The 25,224-nt window shown below is 51.9% G+C and overlaps 1 protein-coding gene across 13 annotated transcripts in view; it reads left to right on the top strand.

The window, feature by feature from the left end:
- MPRIP (myosin phosphatase Rho interacting protein) overlaps nt 1-25,224 on the top strand; it is a 151,196-nt gene that overhangs the window by 71,902 nt on the left and 54,070 nt on the right. For 5 of the 13 annotated variants that reach the window (XM_081162348.1, XM_081162346.1, XM_081162345.1 and 2 more), the window contains 4 exons: nt 10,195-10,346; nt 16,118-16,202; nt 21,877-22,087; nt 23,238-23,397. In XM_081162348.1, the coding sequence (XP_081018474.1) occupies nt 10,195-10,346; nt 16,118-16,202; nt 21,877-22,087; nt 23,238-23,397 (608 nt within the window). Of the gene's footprint in view, nt 1-10,194; nt 10,347-16,117; nt 16,203-21,858; nt 22,088-23,237; nt 23,752-25,224 lie in introns of all 13 variants that reach the window. The other 8 variants (XM_081162351.1, XM_081162344.1, XM_081162350.1 and 5 more) reach the window with 5 other exon arrangements.

Raw genomic sequence — 25,224 nt, 5'->3', positions numbered from 1 at the left:
ATTCTGTATATTAATCTTTTATCACATACATGATTTGCAAATATTATCTCCCATTCTGTGGATTCCCTTTTCACTGTTGATAGTGTCCTTAAATACACAAAAGTTTTAAATTTTGATAAAGTCCAGTTTATCCATTTTTTCTTGTTGCTTGTGCTTTCGGTGTCATATCTAACCATTGTCAAATCCAACGTTATGAAGTTGTTGCCCTTGGTCTTCTAAGAGTTTTATTGTCCTTGCTCTTACGTTTAGGTCTTTGATCTAGTTTGACCTCACTGTGGTGTATAGTGTGGTGGGCACCTGGTTTTTGTGGAGTTCTGCTACCATGCTGGCTGGGTGGGGTGAGGAGGTTGAAAACCATTCTTCCCTGTGTTCCTCTGCCCCCAGTCTTAGGAGTAAGGTGGACCTTGGCTGGGTGGTGATGGCTTCCCAAGGAAAGCTCCCCTGGCAGAGGGCCCTTTGCCGCTTAGTGAGAGCCTGGGTATCTTGCTGCCCAGCAGCCTGGGCCAGCAGGCCAGTCTGGCACAGCAGGTGTGAGAAGGAACTTCCTGGTCTTGGCAATAAGTGAAAAGGACCCTTGTTGTGTTCTTTTCTCCTTAAAAAAAGAAAAAAAGTTTAGCTGACCCTAACAATGCCCCAGGAATTCAGGGAGTTTGGCTGGTCAACAGAACCCTGAATGGGTCATTTATGCAGCACCTCACCAACTCCTCAGCATGTACAATATTGGGCTCACTTGTCCCTCTTCCCACAGCTCTGAGGTTGCAGGCCCAGCATGGGCACTACACTGGACACAGCTGTTGCTTCTTGCTTGGGATTAGCAAGTGCTCCCCTGTATTGTGGGATCCTTTCTGCTGAATCCATGGGAGCCCTGATGCCTCAGAAAGCCCACTCGCTCCTGGACAGGGCTAGAGCTGAGTCTTGAAAGAGGGACCTCCTAGGAACAGGAGTGTCATCTCCAACAGGAGCCACCCCTCAGCAGAGCACTGTCTCTGCCTTTTGTGGAGACACAGTCGGAACCTAGTAAGTCAAAAGTTAGCTCCTTGAGGATGGTCAGCCCTAGCTGCTATAGTCTCTTTCTGTAGTAGGGGTAAGATGCTCAGGTGGGTTAGGAGTTGGAAACCTGGACTCCAGTCCTCATATCTCTCTGGGCCTCAGTTTCCATGTCTGGAACATGGGGCAGAGGGAGGGGTATCAAGCACCTTCCAGCCCTGGGCAGGAGGCAGCAGCAGCGAGTGTTGCTCCCTCACCAGCTTCTTGAAGGGCCTGGCCTGCTGGCTGCCACACCCACCCAGATTATTTTCTATATCTCTGTAATATTTTGTTTTATTTTTAAGTGTACAAGTCATTGTCTTTAAGTGTATTCACAGGGTTGTACAATCATTACCATTATTTCATTTTAGAACATTTTCCATTCCCCCTCCCCCAAAGAAATCCTGCACCCCTTAATTATCACCCCAATTCTCCCTCAGCCCCTGGCAGCCACTAATCAATCTACTTTCTGTTTCTATTGACTTACCTATTTTGGACATTTCATATAAATTGAATTATGCAATATTGCTATACCCACCTCTTGCCATTCAACTTTATCATCTTCTAGTTACTTCAGTTTTGGCCCCAGGGATGGTGGCTACAGAGCAGTACCGTGGGCCCCTGGAAATGGGACTCCTTTCTGGGCCCTAAATCTCCTTCAAATCAACTCCTCCATCCCATGCCCCTCAATAGTGGAAGATTGTTACTGTCAGGCCTTTGCACATGTATCATCTCACTATTCTCTTGACATACATAAGGTTTGGTAAGGTTGGGTATTCCTATTTTATAAACAGAATGTTATTGATATTTGTCATAATAAATGTTAATATTAATAAAATATTAATTTAGAAATAAGGCATAAATATATATTATAAATGAATCTGCAGTATAATTTTAGAGGGTTGGTTTGTTCCATATAGCATTCAAAAATATGTCCTGAAGTTCATTTTGGGCAGTGCCAGCATAGGTATATAGAGTAAAATCAAATTAGTTTTATCAAGGACCTTGCAGTCTAGCATGGAGAACAGATGGGCAGGCTCATAAGTGGACTAGGGGCTATATGTAGGGTCGTTCCCTTCAGAGAGGACAGGGTGACCATCTAGGAGGTGAGGGATGTGAGGCAGGCATTCTGGCAGGGGACAGCTATGACAGAGGTCGGCCTGTTTAGCAAATATCTGAGGGTCACGGGCAGAGGGTGAGGCGGGAGTGGTTGAAGGCCTCAAACACAGGGCTGAGAGCTTGGGCTTGAGGCTCTTGGAGCAATTGAGGCAGAGTGTGGCCGAGCCACATCTATCCTTGTGAAAGGTCTTTCTTGGGCCAGTCCTGTGACTACAGGGAAACCATTGTAACCAAGGCTGGCCTAGCCCCAGGTTCTTCCTGTCTGAACAATGCTGAGGATCTGAGCTCTGTGCCCAGGAGAATAGCATCCACAGACCTCACCGCTGTATGCCAGCTGCTTTTACCGCACCTGCCGTAGAACAAATCCCAGGTTTGAGGTCCCATCTCCCTGATTGGTTTGGATCGGTGGGGAGTGGGATGAGGAGGACGTGATGCTTAGATCTGGGCTGGGTGTGCCTACGAGCTCGTGGGGAAGGGGGCCAGAGACGCATTGCAGGTGAGCTGTCTGGTGCTCCAGAGGACAGGCATCCCTCCTAATGTTGGAATGTGGCTGAAAACCAGACTCTGATCTTCCCCGGGGTCTAGAGTTGGGAGCCAGGGAGGCATGGAGAACGAATGCGAGCCGCTTGCCCTTCGATAAACCCCTTGGTTTGGTCCGTCATTTACAAGAGCCTACTGTTAGCCATCCTAGGGCCAGCAGCTGGCCTCAGTGTTGGCATAGAGACCTGGTTCTCCCTCCCCTCTCAGGTAGTCAGTGATGCCTAGAGCATCTTCCAGTCCACCCAGACCGGTTCTTTCTTCACCCTGCCAGCCTCCTTTCTGTCCTGGGATAGGAAAGAAATGTGCCCAAAGCTTTCTTCTCATCTTCCTGTGACAAGCATTTAGGGAAAGTATATTGAATAAATTGTCTTCTTACCACCTCCCCCTTGCTGTGGTGGGGACTGTGTGTTTGCACTAAGAAACAGGAGGGGAGGGGAGGTAGCCTGGGTTGTGTGCCGGCTCTGAGCCCTGGCTTCACAGTATCATTTCTAGTCTTATGACAACTCCATGGAGTGAGGGATTTCTTTATTGTGGTAAAATACACATAGCATAAAAATTCACCATTTTAACTACTTTAAAGTGTACAATTTCATTGACATCTAGTACATTTATAATGTGCAACCATCACCACTATCTAGCCCCAAAACTTTCTCATCGCTCCAAACGGAAATTCCATACCCATTAAGCAGTCACTCCTAATCCCCCACTCCCCCACCCAGCCCCTAGCAACCATTAATATGTTTCCTGTCTCTATGGATTTTCCTGTTCTGGATATTTCATCAAAATTAAATCATATAATAATTGTCATTTTGTGTCTGGTTTCTTTCACATAGCGTAATGTTTTCAAGGTTCATCCATATCAATGTATTTCATTCCTTTTATGGTTGAGTATGTTCTGCTGTATGCTAGACCACATTTTGTTTATCCATGTGTCTATTGACGGACATCTGCACTGTATCTACCTTTTGGCTGTTATCAATAATGCTGCTACAGACATTTGAATACAGATTTTTGTTCGAATACCTGTTGTCAGTTCTTTTGGGTAATGTCCCTAGGTGTGGGATTGCTGGGTCAGGTGGTTAACTCCATGTTTAATTTTTTGAGGAACTGCCAAACTATTTTCCACAGCAGTTGCCCCATTTTACATTTGAAGTGAGAAACGTTTTTACCCCCCGTTTTACACTTACAGAAATAGGCTCACAGTCTGCAACTTGCTGAACATTACAGAGATGGTGAGTGGCAGAGCTAGGATTCTATTCCAGGGGTAGGGCTCATCTTGGCTAGTGAGTTATGGAAATGTAAATCCCAGAGTCTCTTAGATCTTTGTACCTCTGTGGGGAGGAATGGGCTGGGAGCATAGTTGTCTTTGGCTCCAGCCCTTCCTCTCGTCCTGGGGTGATGGGCATCCATGTGACAGGTCCTCACCTCCAGTCTGGCTGGCACAGCATCCTCCCAGGGGCAGCTGAGTTTTGTAGCAGGTAGGCGTCATGTTGGAGACCTAAAAGGTCAGGGAATCACAGCTCCTTGCAGAGGAGGCTATGTGAGATTACAGAAACAGACCTGGCACCTGAGGACTAGCAGTGAGGCTATGGGCTCAACTCAGCCTTAGGGATGCTTTGTGCAGCTGGCAGCTCCAGTGTGTGGGGGATGGTGGTTATTGCCCTGTAAACCATAAGGGCCAAGAATTTGCAAGAGGCTGACAAAAGACTGAACAAGGAGCTTTTTTTTTTTTTTTTTTTTAAAGCTTCCCTTTATTTTTTAAAATATGTCTTTATTGATTTCAGAGAGAGGAAGGGAGAGGGAGAGAGAGAAAGAGAGGGAGAAACATCAGTGATGAGAGAGTCATTGATCGGTTGCCTCCTGCACACCCCCTGCTGGGGACTGAGCCCACAACCCAGGCATGTGCCCTGACCAGGAATCGAACCTTCATCTCCTGGATCATAGGTTGATGCTCAACTGCTGAGCCACACTGGCCAGGCAAGACTAGGAGCTTTGATGGTTTTTTGCCATTTGAGAAATGGGAAGTCACCTCCTGTGGCACTTGTTCATCTCTGCCGTCCTGTGGTCCCTGGGGGACAGGCAGGGGCTTTGCTCAGTCTGGGTCTGGGTGGGGTCATGACTTCAGGTGTGGCTTAAGACTCCTTTTTTCATGGGTTTTTCCAGTTTCCTCTGAGAACTTGGGCTTTGGCGATATCTGTGTGAAGAGTGCTGCTTGTTGGAGAGGACTGTGGCCTTGGTGGGCTGAGAGTCAGGTGGCCCATTCTACACCTGGGTGTCATGTGGGACTGGTACTGGCACTGCCTCTTGAGAGAGGGACTCATGACTTGTTAAACTTGGGCCCTGTGAGCAGCTGGGCAGTAGCAGGAAGAGCCAGGAGAAGGTCTCTGTAAGCCTGACCAGCGCATGCTCCTCCCAGGATGTGGGGTTCTAAGGGTGCCTGGGATGGGGTGCAGTACTCAGCAGGTGCTCCCTAAGGGCCACCTTTCTTCCATAGAGAACTCAGGTTCAACTTCCTCAATCCTAAAGAAAGGATGTGGCCTCTCCTTGGACCTGACTTGCGTGGTCTAACCAAGCCCTCAGCACAGCTGCCCACAGGCCTCTCTGTAAGGGAGCTCTTGGGCATTATTATCATCACCTTTGGGGAGGGCAGGGGCGGGAGCATTCCTGCTTGGGCCCTGTGTGATCCCATTATGAGCACCACAGGCTCAGCAAGCCCTCACTGGATAGGCTTGGTTCTGCCAGTAACCTTGAACATGACTTTGTGCAAAGTGGTTGCAAGGACCAGGGAGAAAAGGCACTAAGGAGGGGCCATACTTGTTTTAGGTAGTTCCAAGGGGCAGGAGGTCCCTTCCTTACTGATCCCCAGGTAAGATATCTGTAAATCTGGCCATAACAGTGCCTGCCTCCTGAGGCTGTCATCAGGGTGAATGAGTCAGTACCTGTAACTACTTATTTAGAGCCCTGCTCAGCCCAGTAAATAGTTAATACGATTCTTGCTGCAAAGGCTTTCACTGAAAGATAGATTCTTCGTATCTTACCTGGAGCATTTTGAGCCCCTGCTCCTGGCCATGTCAGATGTGCTGGCTGACTGCTGTCACCAGTGTTTTTACTACTCCTTAAGTTGGCTTTGGTGAATATCACAAAAGACACAAAATGCATAGATACAGTAAAAATATTGTTCCATAATTTTTATTCCACATGTGTGTGCATGCACATATGTGTGTGTTCATCCCAGTATGAAATGCACAGTTCTCTGTCAGTCATGGTCAGATGGGGTTGAGTTTCCGCTTGATAGGCTTTTTCTGACCTTGAGATTTTACCAGCTCTTCTTTGCCTGGGGGGGAAGCCTTTGTTTTTGTGGGACTCTTGTTTTTCCATCTGAATGGGAGGTAGATTGTGGGGGGCAAAGTGAATGATTCCCATTCCATCCAGGTCTTTCATAAGAGTCGTCTCTAGTACTATAAGCACAGCTGCCTGAAGGAAAGCCCTTCCACCCCCTCAATAGCTCTAAGTGGTCCCTCTCTGTATTTCTGTCTTACTTTCCTCTTCTTTCCCCCTGGCTCAGAGAAGCTCACCTTCCCAAACTCCCAGGATCCAACAAGAAATGACAGAGGCCTATTTTTCTTCAAGTGTGACTCCTTGGGCCAGGGGTGGGCGTGGAGGTTCCCAAAGTGGTGAAGCAGGATTTTCCTAAGCCCCTGACAGGTGCCCGCCTGCAATGGGCAGAGGTCCCCGTGGCCTCTTGTGGGCCAGCGGGGAGAGGATAAGTAAGAAGGCTGGTTCTGAGCAGGGTGCGGCCATATTCCTGGGAAGAGGCCCATGTCTGTGCCCTCCTGCTTGGTCACCTCATGCTTAAACCATCTATAGCCTTCTAGCAGCTCTGCCGTCTTAGCTGGTATAGTATGGAGGCCAGAAGAGGACCAGAGTTCCCTAGATGGCTGGAGGGCTGTCGGTGACATTGCTGGGCGAGGACTGAACCCATAACCTGTCAGCGTAGCAGAGTTGGATGGCCTACAGACAGCCATCTCTTTCTTGAGAAAGGAAACGAGCAAAAGTAGGTAATGCTCAGCCTCATAGGAAGCCTGGATTCCTAACCTCTGGAGGTGCAGAATTAGGGCAGGGAGATTGTTGGACAGAGCTGGCTTCTCTGCTGACAGCATTGGGGGTGAGGGGTTCCCTCTCGCTGGATTTGGGTTACAGCCTAGATATTTGCCCTTGCTCTCCCAGCACAAGGTCCAGGCGTAGCTGAGAAATGGATTGTTAAGGAGCAGTTCTCTCTTCAGAGTGCTGAGAATGAAGATTGGTGTGGCCTGTTCCTGGACAGAGGTGGGGCAGGCCAGGCATAGGCCTGGGCGTGTCTGGAGACCCTTGGTTGACTCTGTCCCAGTTCTGTGAGTGCAGAAGACACAGCTGAGTGTGGAGTGAGTAGTAAAGAGGCAAATGGGGTCACAGATTTGCCAGCCTCAGAAGGTTGTGGGAGTAGTCGGTGAAAGGATACAGGGGACCAGAACCTAGCGTTCAGTGAGTACACAGGACAGGGAGAGGCATCACAGAGGTGCTGCTGGTGGACTCAGATGGCATGTTTTCATGGCAGTTGTCAGTGTGTACCTGGACCAGTTTCCCTTCTTTTATGACTGCTCCCTTACTCTGCTCCTGTAATAGGACTTAGTACTGCCTGCCTAGTGGTAATATTTAAGGAAGCATGAAAGAGGTTGTAATTGTGAGATCCTGTCACAGAGGTGGTAAATAAATGTTGGTTTCCTTCAGTCCTAGCTTGTTATTCCTTTTCCTTTTATTGGCACTTCTGGAAGGAGGTAGAACCCTCATTTTGCACACAAAGAAACTGAGGCCCAGAGAAGTCTGGCAGTGTGGTTGTGACAGAGCCCTGCGACCATGTCAAGCTTCAGGGCCGGCTGGGAAATCTTGTCTATAGTTGGTAGCCATGTGCCCAGTGAAAAGAATTACTGGCAAGAGGGAATGGTGAACAGTTTGGTCACCGAGCCCTGGAATGGTAAGTAGTATTTAAAGAGGAGTGTGTGCCACTAGGTGGTCCAGAAAGAAAAAATATTAGAATTTCTGTTGATGGCTTATTATCCCCACTTAACTTACCTGTGTCTGTGTTATATATGTGTTACAGTTTATAAGTTATTGATCCCATGGCACAGAGAGATAATGTCTTTAGTCCATTCATCTGTGCCACAGGTGGTATATGTTGGCAGCATTGCGAGACCACAGGCCCAGGGGTTAGGGTGGGCATCAAGGCCAAGAGAGGAAGTCACCTTGGGAAAGCCCCTCTGCCATCCCCTCTCTGCTCTTGATCCTGCTCCTGGCTCACTCTGGAAACAAGTCCATTAGGCCTACACTTCACAGCTCATGACCTTAATCCTCACAGCGATCCATTGCATCATGTCCTCTTTTCACATACAAGAGGACCCACCTCAGAGAAACCATGTGCCTTGTTTGTGCCAGCAAGGAGCGTGCACTTCTGCTTGGGGAGGCTGAGCTCTCAGAAGGCAGAGGTCACCACCCTTAGTTTGCCCAAAGAGGGCATAATGCCAGAGAAGGCCTGGGGTTAGAATTTGTGAAGAGTGAAGGGGCTGGAGCTAGAGCAAGGAGGTTGGGAATGCTGGAAAGACCAAACAGGACTGTTCTGGACTGGATTCTGTGTCCTTGCTGCTGTAGAACAGCTCTCATCTGGGAAGGGGAACCCAGGCCTAGGTGCATGTGGGCCTCCCCAGTCAAAAGGCAGGTGGGTGGGTCCTAGGCCATCTCCCTTGCCCTCTGCTCCTGAGGACCCCCACACCCCTGGCTTGGTTACAGGACAACCCACCAAGCCCCTTTTCTCCAGCTCAAGGACTCTCCAGGAATCCCTGGGAGAGAGACTGCAAGACTGCTTCACTCATGGGGAACACTTGTTTTGTGTGGGTATGGCCCACCCTCAGAAGAGAGACTCTTGCCCTCCTCTTGTCCCCACCTGGGGGTCATTTCTGAGGCAGGATGTTCTTTGAACACATAGCTGAGGGTAAAAGCTCTTTCCCCACCTGAAGGTGGAGGCCTCCATGCGAGCTCATGGCCAGTCCTCCTGCCCTCCCACCTCCATCCTGAGCTGGGCCCCATAAGAAAAGGCTTTTTGGAACTGGGAAGCTAACTCCTTCCACTTCCTATGGGCCAGTGCTCTGGTAACCCAGCACCCCAGCACCGGAGATGAGGAGAGAGGTGGCGGTGGGTCAGAAGAGCTCATAGGTCAGCCTGGAAAGTTACCAGGAAGATCATATGAACTCGAGCTGGAGGGCTTGGGAACTACCACCTTCTTTACATCAGGCACATGGGACAGGTTTTCCAGTAGTGGGGAATAGTTGGTCTGGGCTTGACACCTGCACTAGACCCAGCGTCCTGATTTTCAGACCAGGCCCTTCCCCTCTTCCCCGGCAGCAGGGAGCTCACAGTTGGGTGGGGGTAGGACCTACTTAGAGCTTTAGAAGGGAGGCACCCAGTGAAGCAACCCCCAGAGGGCTGCCATTGCCTTTTCTCCCACTGCTGCCTCTCCAGGAACGGGACCTAGGATATGCCGAGCTCTTGGGGGCAACTCAGTGGAGAAGCTGACAACTCCCCGGAAGTGCCCCCGACTCCAATAGCCATCCTGGTTTCTGAAGCATGGCAACCTATCTCCTTTCCCAAAGCATCATCATGTTAGGGGGAAACTAGAGGCCAAAGGGGGCTAACAAGCCATCCTTAGGAAGATCCTCTCGGTTAAGCCTTCACCTCATTTGGAATTTCTTAAGGCCTGCTTTCCTTGTTTTTGGTTTTCTATCCCTAATTTCAATGTCTAACAGCTTTGCTGTCAGAAAAGGAAAATAAGTTGTTTTCTGTTGCTCCAGCGCTGGCCAGGCAGCCGTACATCCCTCCTCACGGGCAGTCCTGGAAGGTGGCGGTAACTCATTCTCTGGTGGGCTTGGCCTCCCAGCCCCGCAGCCTACCTTCAAGGATGCGGCTTCTCTCTGGCTCCCTTCTTGCCTCTAAAAATAGCCTTGCTATTTTGAAACCATCTCTTTTGGAGCTTTTTCTCACTGTTTTGTTGGATAAGTAACTGCTCTAAGACCAGGCTCTTAGCTACCTCTGTCATCCCAGCTGTCCTCAGGGAGTGGTCCCCTTCCTGTCTCTACCTCTTCCCCCAGTGCTAGCTGGGATATTGTTTTCCAGCGAGGAAGAAATGTCCAGCTGGGCAGCTGGGTATCCTCTGAGAAGGGAAGGCCTGTTACCCTCCTTCCTGGTGGCAGTGAGGGGTGGGGAAGGGCAGGTAGGAAGTGAAGCTTTGAGGGCCAGGGTGAGGCAGAGCACATCCTGTGCCTCTGTTATAATTGGGGGTTCATGCAGCTACGAGAGGTTCAGGTGCCTGTCATGAAACCACAAGGGTCAGAAAAGGCTTGGGGATATGGGGACAGTCCATGCTGCCTTTACTGTGCTTCCTTAGAGCTGGCCTCTGAGTGTCCCTGCCTCATCTTCTTGCAGCCCACGACCCTCCCTCAGGGCACCATCAACATGAACCAGTGCACAGACGTGGTGGACGGAGAGGGCCGGACAGGCCAGAAGTTCTCCCTGTGCATTCTGACCCCTGAGAAGGAGCATTTCATCCGGGCAGAGACCAAAGAGATCATCAGCGGGTGAGTCTGCTCTGTGCATTTTTGGAGTTGGTGCTCCCTGCCCACAAGCAGGTTCCTGGACTGGGTCCCTTTGGCACAACTGAACAACATTGCCATCACTTTCTTCCCTAAGTGTGTCCACTCTTCTCAGTTCCCTTTCTCCATTCACAGCCCCACTGTTTGCCTAGTCACCACATCAGAAACTGGCTTCACCTTCCGTTGCCATTGCATTATCCCATGTCCACACATTCACCAAGGCTATCCCTCAAATCCTCCTTATTCAGAGGGCTTCCTCTGCTGGCTCTGCCCTGGTTCTGGGGCTGCCACGGCTTCCATAAGCCTCTCACTGGCCTCCCTCTCTCTGTTCTCACCACACCCTTACCTTCTATCACTCCACCACAATGGTCTCAGTCCCCAAAGCACTGTAACCTTGTCTCCCTGTTATCTAAAACCTCATCACCTGGGGGTCAAGTCCAAGTTCCTTGGCTGCCCTGGGGGCCCCTTCCCAGCCCTCCCGCCTCACTTCCACCACCCTAGGCACTGAGGTACTTGTCGCTGTACATTCCTCAGCTGTCTCCCACCTCTGTGCCTTTGCTCTTGCCCTTCCCTCAGTCTGAAATAACCCCGTAACTTCCAGGCTGTTAAAGTCAGCCTGAGTGTTCACTCTGCCAGGAAACCCTCCCCTATGAATTACTTAGCTCCATCTGCTGACTCCTATAAAAGGTGAAGATTATCTGTGTGCATGTCTGGCTTCCTCAGCCAGTAGTGGCCCTTGACAGTGGAGGCCATGTCTCACTCCTCGTGCCCACACACAGGAGTCTCTGCAGTGCTGTTTCATGCACTGGCTTCTTTGTCCAAGTGGAAAGAACAGAAAGTTTCTGAGCCACCCCGCTCTCCTGAGCACACTGTGCAGAGGCTTAGAGGAAACCCTAGGAAGTGAAAGGTGGGCCCAGGTTTTCAGGTAGCCAACAGTACAGAGGAGTGAGCTCATGCCCCTGAGCCCATGCAGCATCTGCCTTCAGGAGCCCCTGCTCATGGGGCATTTGCTACCAGCTCTGTAAGGCCCAGCCACAGGTGGTATGTATACAGGAAGTATATGTGGCCAGAGCTCAGGCTCTGGGTCTTGGAGAATCCCACTCATCCTTTAAGGTAGAGAGGGGTGCATCTGAGGCTGAGAAGGTGTTTGGCGAAGTAAACTCGGGATTTAGGCTAATTATTGCAAAGTAGAGGGGATTAGAATGTGAAGCCCCTTGTTTCAGCAGCTGAAAGGTTTCTGTGGGCTGCCTGGACTTCAGTATCTCTGTTGTAGCACTGGCAGGGCTGCTGCTTGAGGAAGCAGGAGCACACCCCAGTTTTTGCCAAGTTTAAATCTACACCGTGGTAGGGGCGGAGCAGACGGGCCAGGTGGCCCTCTGCTAAGGGTGCTAGCTTACCCCAAATCCTCCCCTGGAGAGAGGCAGGTTTGCATTTCTAACCTCCGGGGTCAAATAGGAGGACACTTGGACTCTGCGGTTCCTTGGTCTTAACCCTAAACCATACAATTGAAGAGTGTAAAGGGCTTTTACAGAGTCTCATGACAGTTGGAAGACTGAGGCTCTGGGAAGAATGGAGCCTGACTAAGGGCCCCTTCCAGGTCTAAGTGGCAGCATGGAATTGTTTGCACTGCCTGGTTCACACTTGTGTCTTGGTCTTGTCGGGCAAGCACACCCTGGCCAGGGTTCTACTGCCCAACTGGATTCCTTGGGAGACCTAGCCCTCCCCTTGGGGGCTGAGTTCCAGAGATGGGTCTGGGTGACAGGTAGGGTAGGAAAGGGTGGTCCAAGGTCCCCAGGATAGTCTGGGGAGTGTGTGAGTTAGGGAACCAAGCCAATGATGTAGTAGTGTGCCACATGGCATTGGAATGATGATGATGATGTCTGGCATTTGATGGTGTCTCTGGCAGGCGGCCTAAGTCCTACTGTCAGACACTTGGCATAGGTCACGGGTACTTGGCTCTGTCCTGGCCACTCTCCTGGGGTCACTTCTGTCTGTGTGTATCGGGCCTGCCATTTCCATGCAGCTTGGGTAGACAAGGTAAATTGGGTTCCCAGACCCAATTCCACACTGGTGGGGGAAATGCCCCACACCAATAAGCAATTCCTGGACACCAGCACTGTGTCCAAGAATTCAAGTCTCTTCTGACACACTCTACCTGGGGCTAGCATCACATCTTCCAGGTTAGGGGCTCAGTCCCACAAGACTGCTCCTCCCATCCCACCACCCTCTGACCAACTGGCTATAAATGGAGCTTCCCACCACCCCTTCTTGGGTTCAGTTAATTTGCTAGAATGGCTCACAGAATTCAGGAAAAGCCATTTACTCACTAAATTACTATTTATTACAAAGGTTATTAAAGGATACAAATCAACAGCAAGATGAAGAGATATCTAGGGTGAGGTCTCAAACAAAGGAGCTTCTGGCTTCTGGCCTTTGGAGCTTGGAGCCCAGCATGGTGGCATGTGGAATACATTCTGGTTCCCCAGCCTGGAAGCTCTCTGAACCCTGTCCTTTTGTGTTTTTATGAAGACTTTTATTATAGGCCTGTTCTAGTTATTGATTCAAACTCCAACCCTCTTCCCTCCCAAAAAGTCCTGGGTGTGAGACTGTAAGTTTCAACTCTCTAATCACCTGATTGATTCTTCTGACAACCAGCCCCATCCTTAGGGGCTTCCAAGGTCACCTCATCAATGTAACAAAAGATACCTTTATAGTCCTTACATTTAGGAAATTCCAAGGGTTTGAGAGCTGTGAGCTAGGAATTGTGGACATAAATATATATGAGAAATCTATTTTAGTCATCTGAATGGCCAAATACATATTTGTTATAAACCACAACATTGCACAAGGTCATTAGTGGGGTTGGGACACCAAGTGCGTATGCCCTTGGGGTCAGTTCTAAGGGCAGGCAGCTTGGGAGGCGGCTTGTTGGCATACCCAGAGACAGAATAAGTCCTGTGACTGCTTTTCCCCTCCTGGTCCTGAGTCTGGACCCCTCTATTTCCTGTCCAATGGGCAGGGCTCTCTCCAAGGCAACCTGCCTTCAGTCCCCTGCAGTCCCTTTTTTGACCCTGGGCAGCAGCTTCCTCATCTTTCCCACCCAGTGAACACTCAGGCCTCCTTTAGAGAGGCAGGTGGGACAGTGTGCCTGGAGATGGACTTTTGTACCTGTCTTTTTTCCTTTCTCTGCCTCTCTCCTTCCAGATGGACCCTCTTCCCTTGGCTTCCTCTCTGACCTCCTGGGTTCTGCTGCTTGTCATGGCTTCTTTGCTGGGTAACTTCATCTGTGGGCTCTGGGGCCTTGCACTTGGTCTAAGCATTTGGGTTCCTAAAGAGGTGCAGACACTTTCTTCTGGCTGGTGAGGGGAGCTGATGGCCCCTCAGCCTTCTTTCCCGGGTCTTCTCTGAAATGGAGCCTTCTGAATGACCTGAGGCAGCCAGGTCTTTCCCGGGGCTGGATGGAGAGAGAGTTGGCAGTTCTTTCCCAGTTTCCTTATGCTAGGAGGGAACCTCCAGGATTTTGAGGCACAGCTTCACACAGCTCTTTTAGAGGTGGGATTTATTTAGGTGAGAGTTGGCAAGGTGGAGGGTTGGGGTAGACTCCCCTGTGTTCTCCAGCTGGGCTGGGTCAGGACTTTCTCTTCTCACTTACCTGGCTCTGCCTTCAAAGTTGGTGACCACGTATGTCCCTGGTACCCACGTTCACCCCTTACCTCTCTTCCCTGGGTATATATTAACATTCTTAGCATATCTGGATAATGTTAGACACGTCCTACTGGGCTTCCACGAGAAATCTGAGTGCAGAGGACCTAGCTCATCACTTGTTTCAGGGCGAGGCATCTATGAGCCTCCAGTCACAGCACCACTGAACAGGGACTGAGGTGCCTAGTAACCCCGGCCACCCTCACTTTGTGCTCCGCCCTGAGTCTCTGACCTTGTTCAGGTTGGCAGGAGCTTCAGAAGCTCCATTTAGTTAGCAGTGCAACCACAGTGCTGATCTCCTCTTCCTTTGAGGCCCTGTCCTGCAAGATTTGCAGCTTTGCCCAGCTCCATGGTGTTGCCAGTTGATAGCAACTGGGCCAGTGTGCAGGGGCTAGGGCACCCCAAAGGACCTGCACCTCGCTGCCATGTTCCCTGCACTCCAGGTGACTTTTCTGAGCAGTCTGTTCTCCTTTCCAAGGTACAGCTTTAAGAGGTGCCTTCGACAGACATGGTTCCTTCAAGTGCCCAAAAGAAATTTCAACCCCTATGGCAGTATAGAAACCCCACAATCATGTTAACTCCTCAGATTACAGGAGTGAGGTCCTTTGAGGGCCTGTCTGCCTGTCTGCTGTCTTTGCAGATACAGTTGTGGCCTCCGTTCTCTCTTTGGGGCTCACAGAGAAGTGACCTACAGAACCTGTGCCTCAGGTCTCTATGGCACAGATAATTGTTGATATTCTCAATAAATCGACTATCCTGCCCTGGGCTGAGTTGCGGTAAGGGTAGCCCCTGATCTCAGATGCTATGATTCCCCACAGCCCACTTTCCTGGCACCAGCTGTCAACTACACAACTAGCACACCCTCCTGAGGCTGTCCCAGAAGGCCATTGACTATATGGCCAGCCTTCCTCCACCCCAAATTAAGGAAGTACCTCTGAGTGCTAAGACACCAGCCCTTTTCCCTGTCCCAGGCTTGGAGTGCTGGTAGTCACAGCACCCTCCAGCCACAGTGCTGCTAGTGCGGACTCTCCCTCACATTGCAGCTCAGCCACCACAACCGGCCCTTGTCACAAGCTGGCAGAAGATTTAACATGGACCCTAGTATTCTGGGAAGAAGTGGACCAGTATTCCCTGTGGCACCATCTCCTCTGGAGAGAGCACTGGGACCCTTCTTCACCAGGCCACTCCTGACCTCTGCTCCTCCTATCCCCCTTCTTCTAAGCCTCCCAAATGTTACAAAGCTTCAGTGAGGCAAGTCGTCATAGCAGGGCCTAATCTAGGCCCTGGTTTCAGAGAGAATGACTGAAGCTTAGAGGGGCTGGGAGCCTTGCAGGGTTGTGGTTAGAGGGTAGCAGATCCAGATCTACACCCTCTGCTCTTCCTGCACTCCCCTGCTACCTTTCTTGATGATGTTCTGGAGTGGAATTTTCAGCATGTGGGCCTTGCTGTAGGTCCCTGGGCAGCTCTGCCAGGCTTCACCAAAGCTGAGGTGCCGAGCGCCCTCACTGTATAGGTGGGGCCCAGAGGTGAGTGAATGGGTCTAGGAGCAGGTCAGCTGCTCAGCCCCTGAAGTGAGTTGGTGTGGGGAACTTTGGTTGCAAGACTCCTTGTTTCCTACTTTGAGAACCCTGAATGGCTCCCAGTCTAATGCATCTGTGCGCTAACCAGATCCATCTTGGAGGGTAGTTATAGAGCTGAGTCTGAGCACTGAAGATAGGGACAGTGACATGCCTGCACTCTGGAACCAGTGGTCAGGTCTGCCACTCCACCACACTGCAGCTCACGTCCTTCCTGGGCCAGCTGCACTGTGGTCATTGAAGGATCAGCACCCGAACCTGGTCCCCGCATAGTCTGTGCTTGCCATGGGCTGCGCTGCTGTCAGTTCCTGTCTGGCAGTGGCAGGCTCTAATCTGGCTGGTGCTTGGCCCTGTTCGGGTGCTCAGAGGCCCGCCACTGGGTGAAGCATGGGACCTGGTACTTGGACCACTCAACAAGGCAGGATCCTATTCCCTGAGAGCAGGGGTCTGACCTGCTCTCTTCTCTTTTCTCCCCAGATGGCTAGAGATGCTCATGGTCTATCCCAGGACCAACAAGCAGAACCAGAAGAAGAAGCGGAAAGTGGAGCCTCCCACACCACAGGTAGGCAGTGGGTTTGCCAGTTGGCTTCTCCGCAGTGGAGCTGGGGATAGAAGTGAGAGTATTTTGGGAAGTTAGACGACCCCGCCTAAAATTGGGGGTGGAGGAAGGGCCCAGGTCAGGGCTGAGGTGGTGGTCAGCCCAGCCTGTCTCTCTTCTTCCTTCTGATGGCTGTGGGCTGCAGTCTGCATGCTTCTCTCTGAGCCACTGGGCAGGACCCATTGCAGGGACAGGGTGGCCTGCCTGTGTGCTCTGGGGCTTCCCCAGGAGGTTTCCACCCAGGAGACAGGTGCTGAGTAGCAGTAGCACAGTATGTGTCCCTTCTCCTGGCTGTCCTGCCTGCTGCTGGGGAACAAAGAACATGCTGGGAGGGGTTGCTTGCTACACACATTCCTCATATGCCTCAGCTCAGTTCCACTTTCCACATAGCGATGACTCTGAAGACAGGAGGCTGAGAAAGGGGGCTGGGCAGGGAGGTCCTAGAGTGTTCTGGCCAAGTGAGGGGCTCTCAGGGGACCCTACTCCTGCTCTGGGCTTTCACCATAAATGGAAAACACTGGCGCTGGTCTTGATTTTTGTGTCCCTGCCCCACTTCCATGTGACCAGAGTGGGAGGTGGCTGGGGTGGCCTCACCAGTTCTAGTCCTTCCCCAGAGGCCACTTTCTTCCTCCTTCCCTCCCATGCCATGTACAGGGGCTCGGTACCAGAAGTGGTTTTGCAGCTCCATGCCATGCTGTACACTCCTGGGGCCCTGGTGTAGCAACTTAACCTTTCTGAGCCTCAGTGAACTGATTTACAAAATGGGCCTGTTGAAATCTAGTTAGACTATTGTGAGCATGAAAGGAAGTACTGGGCTCAGTATGGGTGCTCAATAAATGTTACTCTTTTTCTCTCTGCTCCAAATTTTACTGTTACCAAGTGTTCTTGCCTTGCCTGATCGAGTCTCACAGTGACCCTGAGAGTGGGCAGGATAGAGATTGGGATCCCTTGGCATCTTGCAAGGCCCAGAGCCTGGCAGAGAGTCAGCCCATGGCAGAACCAGGCTACCCCTGAGGTTAGCAATTCTCACTGGCTGCTCTCTGCTTCACCAAGTGACAGAAGTTGGCCTGGCAGGATCAGGAGGTGTGTGCTAGCCTGGGTTCCTTTCTTCCCTATAACCCCCACGCCCTGCGGGTTCCCCTGAACATGCATGACTTGGCTTCTTGCCGATAGAGCAGCCCCAGAAGGTAGTGTCCCTGGCAAGAAATTGGCAAGATGCACTAAGAGCCATCCTTGGAGACTGAAAGTGCAGCTTCTTGCTGGGGACTAGCAGATACACATGCACATCCCCCAGAGCTGCCTGGTTTGAGAGAAGGATGTCTGGGCAGAGTAAGTGTCCAGGGCTCCACTGCATTTCTAAGTAAGGCACCTCCATGTGTAGAAGACCACTAAGCCCAGCCCCAGGAATTTGGTTGTGTTCCAGCTCCCTAGCTGTCCACTTCCCCATGATATCTCCTCCCCCCAGATACTGCCAAACTTTACCTTTTCAGTTGGTAGCAGGAGCCACGTGATCAAAATGTGGGGAAGTTACCCACTTTCCTGAGGCTCCTGGGGTCCCAGCTTCCTCCATTCAGTCTCTCTTGAGCCCTGACGGAGGCCAGCCTGGATGGGTTTCTTCCTTCTGCTGCTTGCTTTCCAGACTATCACATTGGAGGCCACTGGTCTCTGGAAGCTGTGAACTTTCACCGGGGTCCATGCCCCTGTAAGGTAGTTCCATGGGGTGTTGTGGAGCCTCTCCAGAGGAGAGTTGGGGATCTCTGGTCAGGTTTTTCCTCCACAGTCTGATGCTGAGAGTGTTTTAGTATCCCAGATGGGACTGTGGGGAAAGCCTAAACCCTTAGTGGCTCCCGTAGAAACAAGAACCCCGGCTTCTTTTTCTATGGCCCAGGGTAGTTTCAGATCAAACCAGTGGGGAGCTGGAAGCATTGCTCTGCTGTACCCTGCCCTCTGGAAACTTAGGCAGGAGAGCCCAGGGTTCCCTTCATGAAGAGTGTCTCAGGAGTTGGGAGTTGGGGCCTTGGAGAGTATAGGCACCAAGTGGTTTTCTGAGAACGTCAGAGAGAGAGGCCCAAGCCGGATCCTGAGGGATGGTGAGGATCAGGCTGCAGAGAGAGCACACAGCCTCTCGTTCAGGGCCGGGGGCTCCCAGCTGAGTCCAGGGCAGGAAGAGGAGACAGGCTTGCCCTGATCAGAGCCTTCAAAGCCTGGGGCCTAAGAGGCATGGGCTCCCGGGAACTGCTGCTTACTCGGGCCCTGTTCATTCCAAGAGGTGCTGAGATAGCTAGAGAAGCAACGATAATCTACCAAGGGTATGACCAGGGCAGGAAGGATGGAGATCTTACTGCCCCTCCCCCCACATTCCAGAGTTGTGAGGCCAGGGGACACTTGTCTCCTTAGCCAGGTGTGCAAGCCGGGTGCTCACTTTATCAAGTGGAGCTTTGGGAGGCTGGCTCCTTCCATCTCCTCAGCTCCCCAGGCTCTTGGTTCTTGCTCCTGCCTTCAGAGACCATAGTAAAATGTTCCCTGAGGCATGTCCCTCCTGGTCTAGCACTTGGGCCCATTTAGGGTCACATGTGCTGTGAGTTGCCACCTCTGCTTCTTAGTCATCTTGTTTTCTGCTTGGGAGCAGAAATACACCCTACTCCGGGTCAGAACCCTTCCTTCCATTGGGTCCCTGCTCGGTTTCCATGCCCAGGAAGTAGGAAGAAAGGCTTTCTGTGAAACCACTCCAAATAGGGGGTCTGCTTAGCACATGGAGGACACAGGCCCCTTGGCTGGGGCATGCCTCCTTACCCTTTTTTGTCTTTCCTCCCAGCTATGAAAACCCTTTCTGAGCAGCCAGATAAACAGCAAAGATTATTATAGTGTTGACAGTCTTACGAGCAATGCAGCTGTCCCAGCAACACAGGGACTGGCACATAGAAAACCTAGTGCTTCTCCTTCCTCTTGTATAGGCAGCCAGGGTCTGGGTCAGCATGAGCCTCAGCACCCTCTTTGCCACAATAGTAACAGTGTGGGGAGCAGAAGTTGGTGCCATGGAGCCCTGGCCTGGCTTGTGCACAATCTTACTCTCCAAACATCTGCTCTGGAGAAGAAAAGTAACTGTACCCAGAGTCCAGGGTTCTCCACATCATCCACTCTCTCCTGGAAGCCAGCATGGTTTTGTCCCTGCTGCCAGACTGTCTCTCTGTTCCTGCTGACTTGGCAGGAGGAATCAGGCTACCAAAGGAGAGAAAAAGGACTCCTTGTGGACCTTGGCCACCCTCAGGGCCCTCGTGCTCTGGGAGAGTCCTCCAGAAGTGGGGAGCATGGGCAGGGAGCTGTGGTCGTCACCAGCCCTGCACAGGTTGGGAGGCCCAGGGGCCAGGAGGTGGGTTTATCACTGCTTGGTGCTGGGAAATGCATGTGTTCCCCAAGTTCCCAGACAGAGCCCCTTAGATCTTAGGCCTGGAATTTTCTCTGTCTCTTGGGGATTCCTGCCACCTCACCCCCACCCCAGTGCTAGGGTCATGACCCCAAGCATCAAAGAGGGCTGCATGTGTGCCATGGGCACTTCACCCACATGGTGGGGCTGAGGGCACCAGCAGCCAGGCCACTTCCCTCATGAGCACAGCTGCCTGTTCCTTACTCTTTGGCCCTTTTTGGCAACCTCTGCCTGTCCTGGTCTAGCATCCCCTCCACAGAGGGGATCAATTCACTGAGGATGGTCTTCACATCACCCGCACCCCGCTCCGCAGGAGGAATCCAGCTCCACCCTGAGTCCATTAGAGCCAAGCCAGCCCAGCCTCTGGCCTGTGGCCTTTCAGCAGAAGGCCCTGGGTTGTTGGGAGGGGCCACAGCAGGAAGACTTAGAGTGACTTAGAGAGCATTGCTGCTGGGGCATGAAGGGAGGGCAGCGGTGCTGACTGAAGAGACAAGTGGCCCTGGAGTTGAGTCTCCTTAGCTCAGTGGTTCTGTTGGAGCCCCCAGGAAACTGTCAGAAACCATCACTGTTTTCTTCCAAGAAGTCCCCTTCTTCTGAGGGGACAAAGATCTTGGGAATCTCCAGCCTGGGAATTGGGCCTGCTGCAATTTTAATGCAGCAGGAAGTCGTGTGTGTCCTGGGTCTGTGGGAAGAGCCCCCCGGCTTTATCCTTCCTGTAAGGCGTGGTACCTGGGCTTCTTGGTGGGTCCTCCAGGATACCCATCCAAGGCACCCCCAATCCTGGGCCTTTCTCCTGCTCCTTTGACTCCTGGGGCTGGAAGACGCTTGAAGCCTCACTTTTTCCCTTATTGGCTGAGCAAGCCTCTCTTCCCCCACTGCGAGGTGGGTTGGTGTGGACTGGGTGTTACAGTGCCGATGCAGAGCCCAGCACATAGTTGATGCACATAGTTGTTAGTTAATGCGCCAGTGGTTATACTGGGTCTGCATGGGAACACATAACCTGTGTTGGTCGTCTATAATTCTTACAAGAGCCCCAAACCAAATATGAGTTAAAGTAGGTTTTCAAGAATAAGGTTTGGCCACCATGATGGGAGTGGGAGAGTGGCCATTTGTACATCACCCCCCGTGTTTTGGGGAAGACAGTTAAGATATATATACCTCACTTTTGAGAGGGCCCAAAGCCATCTAACCCCCTCAGCAGCTGGCACCCAGGTCTTTGGGCTGGGCAGGGGGCTTGTGCTAGGATGTGAGCTGGCACACTGCAGGGCAGCTGGTGGTCCCGGCTCCACTGTTGTCTGAGCTCTAGTTTTTAGTGTTGAGTGAAGATTCTCTGTGTACTCTGGGATTGGATTCCCTGTGTCCAGCTAACCCACCCTTGTCTGGGCTCTAGTTGCAGTATTGAAGTGCCCTGTGCACTCTGGGATTGGACTTCCTGTGTCTAAGTGCCTCCTGCACGAATGCTTCTCCCACGGAGCATCAACGCTACTGACCTGGGAGAGATGGGATTGAGACTGTAGATTCCCATCGAGCTTGTACAGGGGTTGGGTGGGAGGGTGTGAGTGCAGATTTGAGTGGTATATTTGGTTTGCATCTGATGACTTCTTCCTTTACACACTGTCCCAGATTCATTTTAGCGTCCTAGGACCAAAAATAGGAGTGTAGGTGAGGCCAAGGGCTGGCCCCGATATGGATGCTGTGTGAGCACATGCTTTCATTCACCCCACTGGGCCCATCTCAGTGGTGTGTTCTTTCCTCACCCTGTTTCAGCTTCCTTTACTCATATCCCAAGCACCTGGAAGTCTAGGAATGACAGATTAAACCACCCACTTGTGGTCTTGCCTTTAACGTCTGGCCCACTGCTCTGGGCTCTGTCTAGTTTCGTGGGCAGGGAGAACTTGCGTGTGTTTGGTGTTAAGGATTTGAGCAGAAACCCTAAGCCTTTGTTCCATGCATTTGCCAGACCTGGCCTGAAGCCCATGGGACCAAGCTCTATGGGGGTGCTTGCTGAGCTGCAAAGGAGAAAAGGCAACATTGCCATCCAGAAGGAGCTTCTACGCTGACCAAGACCTCTCTATTTTCTGAGCCTTCCCTTTTGGGAATTTTGGGCCCCTGACATTGTGTAGTTGATCTTGTAGCAGACACTCAGGCACCCAAGGCCCCTGGCTAGCTCGGGCTGGTGCTCCTGTACCTCTGCAGACACCATCTCTCCCCCAGGAGCCAGGCCCAGCCAAGATGGCTGTCACCACCAGCAGCAGCATCCCCAGTGCTGAGAAAGTCCCCACCACCAAGTCTACACTCTGGCAGGAAGAAATGAGGGCCAAGGAACAGCCAGATGGAAGCAGCCTGAGTCCAGCTCAGAGTCCCAGCCAGAGCCAGCCTCCTCCTACCAGCGCCCTCAGGGAACCTGGGCTGGAGGGCGAAGATGGTAAGTGGTGGCCAATGCAGTGCTGGATCAGGCTCTGTCCCTACAGAGCTGGCACTTAGGGCTCAGTCAGGGGCCTGCACAGCTCAGTTGTGAGCCCCACACCTAAGACACTCTCACCTCCTATGTCCATCAGCCCTGGGCAGGGCCTGGCCTGGTGTGGGACTGGGATCCCTGGGCTCCAGCCTTGACTCTGCCCCTCTAGCTCTTGAGGCCTATCTGTAAAGGAGGACAGCACCTGCTTAGTTAGCCTCAGGTGGGTGTTGTGAGAGTGAAAATGCTCTGTAATGAGGTCTGTATGTGGGGAGGCTTATTTCCTGTCCCTTGTGGCAGTTATGTCTTCATGGCCAGGTTTAGCCTAGCCCACTGTGTCCTAAGAGCAGCGGTAGTTGGGGCTGTCTTAGCCTCCTCCCCATTCCGTCTGCCAGGCCTCTTCTCTGGGTGAAGTAGGGGAAGAGGGTGCTGGAGAGGAAACAATCGGCACCACCATGCATTGTCCACTTAGCACTTTGGAGTTGCCTGAGCAGAAGCAGGGCAGCAGTCTCTGCCTCCCTCATTCAAGCCCTTGAAGGCTCTACAAATCACAGGCTGGCTTTCGTATTTATGTTTTGTCCAGATCATTAAAGACAAGTGGACAACTGAGACTGACCCAGCTCATTCTGGCCAAAATGCATTTTGTACTAGCTGTGGGCAAAAGTTGCCTCAATCCTCATTTGGTAGTACACACCCATCTGTATCAAAAATTCATTAACTCCTCTGGTTTCTGTACAAGTCCTCTGCCCCTTCCCTCCTCAAAGACTAAATGGCTAGTTGGTTCCTCCTTGATATTTGGTAAGAAGTAGTTGGTGGGACATCCTTTTTGGGGGAGGGAGGAGGATCCTTCTTTTCCAGTTGAGCCCCCAGACTGGAAGTGAAGGGCCTCCATGACAGTCTGACCAAGAGGCAGTCAGGTTAGGGGAGAAATGATTGAGGCACAGTGGAAAGGAGATTTATTCCCATCCCCTGTCTGCCCTTGGGGAACCACATTGGCCTTTGGAGATGAAAGTAGAAAGAAGGCCTCTGTTTGGATCTCTGTGGGCTTTTAAAAACATCCTCAGAAACCAAAGATGGCAGCAGGCTGAGAGTCTCTCTTACCTCCCTCTCTTTCTTCCAGAAGAGAGCACCATGAATAGCGACCGCATGGACTGTGGCCGCAAAGTTCGGGTAGAGAGTGGCTACTTCTCCCTGGAGAAGACCAAGCAGGACTTGAAGGCCGAGGAGCAGCAGCTGCCCCAGCCGGTCTCCCCTCCCAGCCCCAGCACCCCCAATAACAGGTATAGTGGCCCCGGACCGCCCTCCCAGGAGCTCGGTCATCCCCTTCCTTCCCCAGGTCCTCAACCCCCCTGTCGAATGGTCTACAGCAGCTACCTTGGCTCTCTGGATGTGGCCAGCCAGCCTCCCGCTCACATGGACTCCGGCAGCACTGGGGGGCGGGGAGCAGAGAGACTGGGGTGCACCTTTGCCTTTAAAGCCAGCAGGCAGTATGCCGCCTTGGCCGACGTCCCTAAGGCCGTCAGGATCAGCCACCGAGAAGCCTTCCAGGTGGAGAGAAGGCGGTTGGAGCGTAGGACTCGGGCCCGGAGCCCTGGCAGGGAAGAGGTGGCCCGTCTGTTTGGCAACGAGAGGAGGTAAGGAGGGGATTAGAGGGCTGAATGCATGTGCGCACACAGGCACACCGACTCTCCCGAACCCTACACAGTCTGTCCTGCACACTCACACATTTTCTCTTGCACATGGACTCACACATACAGTCTCACACTTATATTGTTACTACTTGTATGCACTCTTCTCACACACTTTACACATCCCCCACCCCCTTCACGTGTTGCCTAAACTTCCCTTGGGGAGCACGCTTGTTCTCCCTTTCTGTTCAAAGCATGTGGGGATCCTTTCCCTCCTGACCCTACACTCTGGTTCCAGAACTCAGCTCCTGGTGGTCAGAATGTAGGATTTCTGGGTACCCAGAGGTGTGGGCCAGGGGGCAGCTGCTCCTCATGAGTGCATTCTAGCCCTGGGACCTTAATGGCACCTGGGAGGGTACTCTCAGCTGCCTGGGCCTTGTGTGGCTGGATATTTTCCTTCCTGGCCCAATAGTGTTCTCTGAGGAGACAGCGGAAGCAGAAGACCCCAGAGATACAGTGATAGCAGAAACTCTCCTTGTCATTACCAGTTCTAGGTGCGGGTGAAGGGCACGGAAGGAGATGCAGGGGAGATGGCCAAGCCCAGGGAGGCAGGGTGGCAGCATAGTTCTTCCCTTGAGCACTTGCTTCCATAGGAAGCCACAGGGCAGCCGAAGCAGCCTGGGAAGCTGTGGGTGCCTGGCAGCAGCACTCTCAGGCCTGGCTGTAATGTGAAATGGGGAGACTGAGCAGAGCCACCGCTTCCTGGGGAAAGAGGAGGCTGGATGATGGACCTAGGACAAGGGTGGGGGTTTGGAACGTGACTGTGGTCTGGGGAGAGCAGGGCTCTGCCTTTCTCTGTCCCACTGGCCCTGCGCTTCCCAGAGCTCTGGGGAAAGAGCTTGATTCTATCTCTGAGGCCTCCCAACCCATGTCTGGACCAGAGTGCCCAAGTGCCCCTCCCATAAGAGTTTCCACCCTTAATCTGTAAGCAGCCTTTTTTTCTCTGTGCCTAACAACAGGGTTCTCACCCAGATAACCAGTAGGCTGCTGGAGGCTCACAGACCCCTCTAAACCATTCTAAAGTCTTATGTGTACATTTTTCCAGTGGAAAAAAATACATAGTTTTCATTAGGTTCCCAAAGAAGTTTGCTTTCCAAAAAAGTTCCAGAAGTGTTTGCCATGTCCTCACTGTCCAACGAAAGCTAGTAAGGCTCAGAGTCAGGGCATGCTGTGGGGACAGGCCAGGGTGGCAGTGGGCACCCCTTAAGGGGCTGGCAGGGAACAGAGTACATTTCTCTTGTCCTTCTTTCTCTTTTTAACACCTGTGCACTCTCCCACATGTGCCAGGTAGACAGGACCTGTGGGTTAACCTCCAGGATAAGGAGAAGACACCCAGAGTTGTTGGTCTTGAAAGAGAAGAAAACAGAATCTATCTAATTCTGAGAGACAGAGAGAGGGAAACTGACCTGTTGCCTGGGA

The sequence above is a fragment of the Miniopterus schreibersii genome (genome assembly GCF_964146895.1).
Source record: "Miniopterus schreibersii genome assembly, chromosome: 16".
NCBI lineage: Eukaryota > Metazoa > Chordata > Mammalia > Chiroptera > Miniopteridae > Miniopterus > Miniopterus schreibersii.
The sequence above is the reverse complement of the archived record's forward strand: the minus strand, read 5'-3'. Positions and strand labels throughout refer to the sequence as shown.